We start from the raw sequence: 10,000 nt of genomic DNA, 5'->3' as shown, positions 1-10,000 counted from the left end.
AAGGAGACTCATTCCTACCCCTAACTCCTTTCAGCTCAGGTGTAGTCAAACTGGGGGTAGATTAGACTAGTAACCAAGGAGACTCATTCGTACCCCACAAACCAACACGCAAACGAAAAGACGAATTAATTTCTTCCTCCCTCTCTCAAGCAAAAGAAAAGGCAAATTACTTTCTCTCCCTCTCTCTTTCTAGTAACCAAGGAGACTCACTTCAACCTCATAAACTAATAAGCAAAAGACAAAATTACTCTCTCTCTCTCTCTCTCTCTCTCTCTCTCTCTCCGTAAAGAAAGTGAGAAAAAGTGAGAAAATCCAGTGTATTCTCTAAACAGATAATTCACCAATATCCGATAAGAGTTATGGAGATCTTATGTAAACTCTCTCACTTTCTTTCTTTATTTCTTGAGTTTTGATGAGGTGGGATTCTCTCTCTCTTTCTCTCTTACTTGCTTTCCCTTCCTCCTCTTCTCTTCCCTTCTCCTCCTCCCCTCCCTTCTCAATCTTTCCTCCACCTCTCTCTCTCTTACTTGCTTTCCCTACCTCCTCTTCTCTTCCCTTCTCAATCTTTCCTCCACCCCTCTCTCTCTCTCTCTCTCTCTCTCTCACTTGCTTTCCCTTCCTCCTCTTCTCTTCCCTTCTCCTCCTCCCCTCCCTTCTCAATCTTCCCTCCACCCCTCTCTCTCTCTTACTTGCTTTCCCTTCCTCCTCTTCTCTTCCCTTCTCAATCTTTCCTCCACCCCTCTCTCTCTCTCTCTCTCTCTCACTTGCTTTCCCTTCCTCCTCTTCTCTTCCCTTCTCAATCTTTCCTCCACCCCTCTCTCTCTCTCTCTCTCTCTCTCTCTCTCTCTCTTACTTGCTTTCCCTTCCTCCCCTTCTCTTCCCTTCTCCTCCTCCCCTCCCTTCTCAATCTTTCCTCCACCTCTCTCTCTCTCTCTCTTACTTGCTTTCCCTTCCTCCTCTTCTCTTCCCTTCTCCTCCTCACCTCCCTTCTCAATCTTTCCTCCACCTCTCTCTCTCTCTCTCTCTCTCTCTCTCTCACTTGCTTTCCCTTCCCCCTTTCCTTCTCCCCCTCCCCTCCCTTCTCAATCTTTCCTCCACCTCTCTCTCTCTCTCTCTCTCTCACTTGCTTTCCCTTCCCCCTTTCCTTCTCCTCCTCACCTCCCTTCTCAATCTTTCCTCCACCTCTCTCTCTCTCTCTCTTACTTGCTTTCCCTTCCTCCTCCTCTCTTCCCTTCTCCTCCTCCCCTCCCTTCTCAATCTTTCCTCCACCTCTCTCTCTCTCTCACTTGCTTGCTTTCCCTTCCTCCTCTTCTCTTCCCTTCTCCTCCTCCCCTCCCTTCTTAATCTTTCCTCCACCTCTCTCTCTCTTACTTGCTATCCCTTCCTCCTCGCCTCTCTTCTGCCCTTCTCTTCCTTTTTCCTCCTTTCCTCAGTTGTCAATCTTTCCTCTCTCTCTCTCTCAGGACCTTGGAGAACGGCATGCTTGGAGGGAGGTAATAATGAGGGAGGAGGAAGAGGAGGGAGGGAAGGGTGCAAGGGAGAGATGTGGGGAGAGAGGAGTGGAGAAGAAGGAAGGAAGAGAGGAGAGAAGGAAGGGAGAGGAGGAAGAAGGAAGGGAGGAGAGAGAAGAGAAGGATGACAGAGAAGAGGAGAATGAAGGGAAGCGAGAGGCGAGCAGAAGGAAGGGAGGGAAAAGGGGAAAGGAAGGAAGGGAGGGGAGAGGAGAGAAGGAATGGAGAGAAGAGGGGAGAAGAAGGAAGGGAGTGGGGAGAAGATGGAAGAAAGGGGAGAGATGAGAAAGAAGGAAGGGATGAGGGAAGAAGAAGGAAGTGAGAGGAGAGGAGAGAAGGAAGCGGAGACAGGACAGGAGAAGGGAGGAGGGAGGAGAGAAGAAGGGAGAAGGAAGGGAGGGAAGAGGAGAGAAGAAGGATGGGATGGGATATGAGAGAAGGAGGAGGAGGAGGAAAGACAGAAGATGAGGAGAGGGAGAGAAGGAGGAGGAGGAAGAAAGACAGATGATGAGTGGAGGGAGAGAAGGAGGAGGAGGAGGAGGAAATGAAAAAGATATGAAGGAGGAATGAAAAGAAGGAATGTGAGGAAAGACTGGAAGAAAGGAGGGAGAGAGGAAGGGTGGGGAGAGGAGAGAAGGACAAGGAGGGGGAGAGGGTGGAGGGAAAGAAGGTGAGGCAAAGAATGGAGGAAACTCGGGAGGAATGTGTGAAGAGAAGAGGAGAAAGGGAGGAAAGAGAGGAGAGAGATGGAAGAAAGAGTGAACCGGGGAGGGAAGGAAGAAAAACTGAGAGGGAGACGAAGGAAGAGGAAGGAGGAGGAAAGACAGGAAGAAAAGGAGGAATGATGGAAGAAGTGACGATCTGAAGGAAGGAAGGAAGGAAGGAAGGACAGGAAAAATGAAGAAAAGAAGAGAAAGGGGAGAGAGAAACGAAGGAAAAGATGAAGGAAGGATGGAGGGAAGGGGAGAAGAGAAGAGGAGGAAGAGGAGAGGAGAAGGATGAATGTGAGGAAAAAGGATAAAAGAAGAAAGGAAGAGATAAGAAATAGGTATATACAGGAAATATGGAGGAAAAATATGAAGAAAGGAATGAAGGAAGGATCCGGGAGGGAAGGACGGATGTAATGAAGGAAACAAGGCTGGAATGAATGAATGAATGAAGGATGAAAGGGATGAATGTATGAATGAATGAATGAAAGTAGGAAGGATGGATGGATGGATGGATCCGGAAGGGAACGACAGATGTATTGAAGGAAAGAAGGGATGGATGAATGAATGAAGGAGAGAAGGAAGGATGGGATGAACGAATGAATGAAGGAAGGAAGGAAGGAGGGAGAAAGACAGGAAATATGTAAGTAAACAAGAAGGAAAACTGAAGGAAGAAGGATGGAAGAAAGGAAGGAGGAATGTGGGAAGGAAGTGCGACTAGAATGAAGGAAGAAATGAAGGAAAGAGGGAAGGAAGGAAGCAGAAAATATTTGATCAGTAAAATATTTATACATTTTCAGAGAGAGAGAGAGAGAGAGAGAGAGGTGACTCACTGAAATACGTTAGTAGCGCTGAGTCAGAGAGAGAGAGAGAGAGAGAGAGAGAGAGAGAGAGAGCCTCCTACCTCGCTTTTCACTAGTAACCAAGGAGACGAATGAAGTTAATATTTTCTACATTTTTTTCAGGATAATATAAGAATGAAAATATATATATAAAAGCGATTCTTGGCTTGATGATGATGATGATGATGATGATGATGATGATAATAATAATAATAATAATCTATCTATCTATCTATTGCCAGACGCCTCAATCCCGTTTGGGGTGGCCACAAACAAATAATAATAATAATAATAATAATAATAATAATAATAATAATGAGAAGAAATGAAGAAGACGAAGAGGATGAACAAGAATGAATGAGAATGAAAGGAAAAATACAATCTATTGCCAATAATAATAACAACAATAATAATAATAAAATAATAATAATAATAATAATAATAATAATAATAATAATAATAATGTTACCAGTGAAGAAATATAAAGAAAGATACAGGAAATGATTCAGAAACCTTGTTACAAAAATATATATATATCCTGGGTTATAACAATGGTGTGTGTGTGTGTGTGTGTGTGTGTGTGTGTGTGTGTGTGTGTGTGCACCAAGGATACGCCATACAACACACGTACACCTACGACCCACAAACACACAGTGCCAGTTTTTAACACACACACACACACACACACCTTAATAGGCCTATGTACTGTACGTGTTAAAAATGTAAACAGCATTCTAGATATATTTTCTGCACACACACACACACACACACACACACACACACCTTCGTAGACGCACACTCTCCCACATACAAATGCACACGCGCACACATGTAAATTCTGAAGTTCACTCACACACACGTACCTAAACACACACACACGTACGCACACGCTCACATGCATGCAAAGTACACATATTATTAAGAATGAAGCCTCTCTCTCGCGCACACACACACACACACACACACAAACTTTACAAACAAAATACTAACATACTGCTCTCTCTCTCTTACACACACACACACACACACACACACACACATATATACATACACCCATATATCTATCGACCTATATCTATTAAATCTACCTGTATCTATTTAATCTACCTGTATCATCTAATCTACCTGTATCTATCTAATCTACCTGTATCTATCTATCTATCTAATCTACCTGTATCTATCTATCTATCTAATCTACCTGTATCTATCTATCTAATCTACCTGTATCTATCTAACCTACCTGTATCTATCTAATCTATCAAATCTATCTGTATCTATCTAGCTAATCTATCTGTATCTATTTACCTGTATCTATTTAATCTATCTATCTATCTAATCTACCAGTATCTATCTGTATCTACCTCAGTCTATCGCCCATCATAGCAACCAGGAAAGATAATTTGCGATAGATAAATAGAAATAGATAGAAAGGTTAAACAGATCAAAGGACCAATATGGCGTAAATTAACAATGAATCTACCTCCCTTGATAGATAGAAGGATAGACAGATAGATAGAATATACAATGATAATGATATATGAACTTGATGAGAATAGATAGATAGATAGACCAATGATAGATAGAAAATATAATGATAAATAATGACATACGACCAAGATGACATGAATAGATAGATAAATTGATAGGCCCGTCTCCATCGATAGACCTACCGTATATGGATAGATAACTTCGATAGATAAACTCCATCGATTAATACTTTTAAATGGATACCAGATAGATAAAAAAAACTTCAATCTATTACGCATATTACTGTAGACAGACGAAGAGACAGACAGACGAAGAGATAGATAGATAGACGAAGAGATAGATACGGAAAATAGATAGCTTGATAGATAGACGAACTGATAGATGGACAGATAGACATAATAAACAGCAAGATGGAAGGCGAACAGACTGATAGATAGACAGACGAACAGATAGATACACAGATAGACAGAAGATAGATAGCAAAATTAATATTAAAAAAAAAACGGAAAATCCCAAGGTATAATATAAACGAAAAAAGAAAAATGAGAGAGAGAGAGAGAGAGAGAGAGAGAGAGAGGAATCAACAATGCCCAGACAGTAGCGGTGAGCCAGATCGATAAACAGATAGATACATTAGAGGGGTAGCTAATAGATAGATAGAGACTGATAGACATAATTTTCCCTTTTACGGGTAATTATTTTAACCATGAGAGAGAGAGAGAGAGAGAGAGAGAGAGAGAGAGAGAGAGAGAGAGGCCTAGGTGAGGTAAGCCTAAACTCCTCTTTCTCTCCCTCCAAATCGATACCTTTCCTCCCTCTCTCTCTCTCTCTCTCTCTCTACCTGCTTTCCCTTCTCTTTATTTTCTCACCCAAGTTCCCAATCGATCGACTCTTCCACCTTCGCATTTTAACTCTCTCTCTCTTTCTCTCTCTCTCTACCTGATTTCCTCACTATTCCAATCGATTAAATTTCACTTGTTTCTCTCTCTCTCTCTCTCTCTCTCAGTACGGCGTCTTTTCTTCCATCATTATTATTCTCTCTCTCTCTCTCTCTCTATTTTGTCTTCCATCCATCATTATAATTCTCTCTCTCTTTTGTTTTCCATCCATCATTTTAAATCTCTCTCTCTCTCTCTCTCTCTCATCCGTCATTTAAATCTCTCTCTCTTCCATCCATCATTTTAATTCTCTCTCTCTCTCTCTCTCTCTCTCTCTCTCTCTCTCTCTCTGTCTTCCATCCATCATTTTAATTCTCTCTCTCTCTCTCTCTCTCATTTCTTACCTTCTCTCTAATGGAGTAAATCCCAACGCCGTGGAAAGGACTGATTATTATCGTTATCCTTGCTCTCTTTCTTTAATATTCCTCCGCCTCGCTTTATTCCTGGCTTTAATTTCTCTCCGTTGCCGTCTCTCACTTTTGCTTTAATTTTCTTCCTTTCTCACTCACTCTAATCTTGTTACTTTCACTCTTGTTTATTTATCACTATCCCAAATTTATCACTGCATTTCTACCACTCTTCTCGCTTCCTACCACAATTACCACCACCACCACACATGGCTTGCTACCACAACTACCAACATTCCCGCCCAGTCCAGCCCTTCTCTCACTCCGTACGCCCGACCAGCATGCACGGAACTACGCTACGGGCACGAACTCGGGTACATATGCACGGGTTGGAATGGATTTTGCGCACGTACGGGAGGAGGGGAGCGGCGCACACCCTCCCCGTACCAAGGCTAGCTGGACACTAAGGCTAGATTGCACACGCGCAGCCTCACTTACTGGACATTGTTGCCAAACGTCGCACTGAGAGGCTCTTAAAAACATTAAAAGTACACCAAAATCAAACTTCAAAAGCAAAAAACATCCCTATACACATATCTACCCCAAAATACTCTCATATATCCCACCCGGCTACCTGAAAAACTACGGAAAGTAGAAAATCTTAACGTAAATAACGAAACATTTGGCACACAGCAGGATTTTTAAGAACCAAGAGAGTCAAAAATAACCGAAAATGACCCTTAAGTCGATTTTTAAACCACCACACACCACACTCACCTGAAACTACAATTAATTCCCCGTCTCTACCACGAATTAATATGAAAACCAATGGAAAAATTAACAAAAACTAGACAAATGACTTACGCCTCCATCACGGTTACCAAAAAATATCATCCCTCAGGCCAACTCAAATTCTCTACTAGTAACCATGGAGACGCATTCCTAAAACGTATCTGCTGTGTATTTACGAGGGGAAATTTTGACTAGTAACCAAGGAGACGCATGTACTCTAACCCCTAACCCCTTCTAGCTTATTAATGACCAGGTGTAGTCAGACTGGAAGGCTGATTTGACCAGTAACCAAGGAGACTCATTTCTATATTTGAACAAAGGCCCAGACTAAAACGTTACTATTGTGCATTTTGATTAGGGGAAATTTTTGACTAGTAACCAAGGAGATGCTCTGAATCCAACCCTAAGATCCCTAACACCTTTTACCTTAATTCATGACCAAGTGTAGTTAGACTGGAGGGTGGATTTGACTAGTAACCAAGGAGACTCATATCTATTCATAACCCTTTCAGCTCAGTTGATGGCCAGGTGTTGTGACTGGAGGGTGGATTTGACTAGTAACCAAGGAGACTCATTCATATCCATAACCTCTTTCAGCCCAATTAGAAGGGAAAATTTTTGACTAGTAACCAAGGAGATTGTACTCTTCCTATACTCATTTCACCTTAACTTGGCCCAGATTTTTCTCCTTTTGCAGTCTGTTTCACGTAGCTCAGAGACGGACAACGATAATGCTATGATTCTACATCCTTTCCACAGCACTTCTTCGTGACTAGCATCATATTCCACGCTCACATTAACACGCAGTAGTGAAGATAGATGGCAGTTTTAGGCCAGTCTCTCTCTATCGATCTATCTATCTGTCTATCGATCTATCTCTTCATTCATTCTTCCCTTTTCTTCACTCCACTCTCTCTCTCTCTCTCTCTCTCTGTCTATCTATCTGTCTGTCTATCGATCTATCTCTTCATTCATTCTTCCTTTTCTTCATTCCACTCTCTCTCTCTCTCTCCCTCCCTCTCTCTCTCTCTCTCTCTCTCTCTCTCTCTCGGAGGGTTGCCAGCTGTCATTTGGAAACATGTCAGGGCCTGTCGCTCCTGTTGACTCTTGTTAGACAGGGAGAGAGAGAGAGAGAGAGAGAGAGAGAGAGAGAGAAAGGGAAGAATGAATGAGGGAAGAGATACATCGATATACAGATAGACAGATAGATAGATAGATAGATAGAGAGAGAGAGAGAGAGAGAGAGAGAGAGAGAGAGAGAGAGAGAGAGAGAACTGAGTGGAGAAAAGGGAAGAATGAGAGAGAAGAGACAGATAGATAGACAGATAGATAGACAGAGTGACAGATGAACATATAGACAGATAGCAGGTAGATGGAATGAGGGATAGATAGATAGAAGAAAGATGAGGTAGATAGATAGATAGACAGATAGATAGATAGATAGGTAGATAGACAGTTAAGGTATATAAATAGGTAGATAGATCTATATAGTAAGCGATAGATACAGTAGAAGGGCAGATAGATAGTGATAGATAGTAGGACTGATTGATGGACACACACACATACACACACACACACACACACACACATACACAGTTTCTATTCTCTCTCTCCCTCCCTCTCTCTCTCTCTCTCTCTCTCTCTCTCTCTCTCCCGTTAGACCAGTCCTTTGACTTGTATTAAATCCTTATAAGGAAGAGGAAGGGAGGGAGGGGAGGGGAGAGAGAGAGAGTAGGCGGGAAGGAGGGAGGGAGGGAGAAGAAGAGGGAGGAGACAAGAACAGAGAGGGGAGGAGATGGGATTATCAGAGAGAGACAGAGAGACAGAGAGACAGAGAGACAGACAGAGAGATTCATAGTTACAGCCAAGTAAATAGATGAATAGCTACTTAAAGATAGATAGATAGATAGAGAGAGAGAGAGAGAGAGAGAGAGAGAGAGAGAGAGAGGGGGGGGTAGGATAAGTCGCAAGTGGGAAGGATGAACCACCTCCAGCAAGGTCACTATACCCCATGTCTTGCATTCCTTCTCTCTCTCTCTATCTATCTATCTATCTGTCTCTTGCTATTCATCTATTAAGCTTTATCAGTAATTATATTCGTCTCTCTCTCTCTCTCTCTCTCTCTCTCTCTCTCTCTCTCTCTCTCTCTCTCTCACACACACACACACACACACACACACACACTAATAATCCTAATTCACAACATTATCTACCTACCGACCTACCTACCTACGCACCTACCTACCTACCTACCCACCTACATACCTACCTACCTACCCACCTACCTATCTACCTACCTACCTACCCACATACCTACCTATCTTCCTACCTACCTACCCACCTACCTACCTACCTACCAACCTATCTACCTACTTACCTACCTACCTACCTACCTACATACGTATCTATTAATCATACATCTATCTACTTCCCCACCTGTCTCTCTCTCTCTCTCTCTCTCTCTCTCTCTCTCTCTCTCTCTCTCACACACACACACACACACACACACACACACACACACACACACACACACACACACACACAATATTCATACGTTGCACACCCCACTCTCACTCGACACCCCAATTCTCTCTCAATGGCTCCTCTCTCACTTGCTCTTGCTCACTATCTCTAACTCACTCCCTTTCTCTCTCTAAATCTCCCTCTCTCCCTCCTTTCATATTATCTGCCTAAGTCTTTGTCTCCGTAACGAACACCATTTCTCTCTCTCTCTCTCTCTCTCTCTCTCTCTCTCTCAATAAGGAATGGAGAGGGGAGGAGGAGAGAGAGAGAAAAAAGAGGAGAGGAGAGGAGAGAAAAAGAGAGGAGGGAAAAGAGGGGTTGAGTCCACATGAGTCCGGTTGAGTCCACATGGGTCCGGTTGAGTCCACATGGGTCCGGTTGAGTCCACATGGGTCCGGTTGAGTCCACATGGGTCCGGTTGAGTCCACATGAGTCCGGTTGAGTCCACATGGGTCCGGTTGAGTCCACATGGGTCCGGTTGAGTCCACATGGGTCCGGTTGAGTCCACATGGGTCCGGTTGAGTCCACATGGGTCCGGTTGAGTCCACATGAGTCCGGTTGAGTCCACAAGGGTCCGGTTGAGTCCACAAGGGTCCGGTTGAGTCCACATGGGTCCGGTTGAGTCCACATGAGTCCGGTTGAGTCCACATGAGTCCGGTTGAGTCCACATGAGTCCGGTTGGGTGGATGAAGGTGGCAGCGTATTAGATTAAAGTCACTCCACATGACAATTCCCTCTTCCACATCCCGGATTTCACCTCAATATCCCGCGATGGTGGTAGGAATGGTGGTAGTGGTGGTAGTTGTGGTAGTAATGATGGTGGTGGTGGTGGTGGTTGTTGTGGTGGGAGTG

The 10,000-nt window shown here is 43.3% G+C and overlaps 1 protein-coding gene across 1 annotated transcript in view; it reads right to left on the bottom strand.

Moving 5' to 3' along the window:
• The window catches only part of PlexA (plexin A), a 186,802-nt gene extending 176,984 nt beyond the window's left edge, over nucleotides 1-9,818 (bottom strand). Inside the window, exon 1 of the mRNA XM_080270618.1 lies at nucleotides 9,477-9,818. Coding sequence (XP_080126744.1) covers nucleotides 9,477-9,818 — 342 coding nt within the window. The remainder of the gene's footprint in view (nucleotides 1-9,476) is intronic.
• Nucleotides 9,819-10,000: the final 182 nt, after the last annotated feature.

The sequence above is a fragment of the Coenobita brevimanus genome, chromosome 41, assembly GCF_032717465.1.
Source record: "Coenobita brevimanus isolate Jiangsu-jjx chromosome 41, ASM3271746v2, whole genome shotgun sequence".
Lineage (NCBI taxonomy): Eukaryota > Metazoa > Arthropoda > Malacostraca > Decapoda > Coenobitidae > Coenobita > Coenobita brevimanus.
This window is presented reverse-complemented; position numbering and strand designations above follow the sequence as displayed.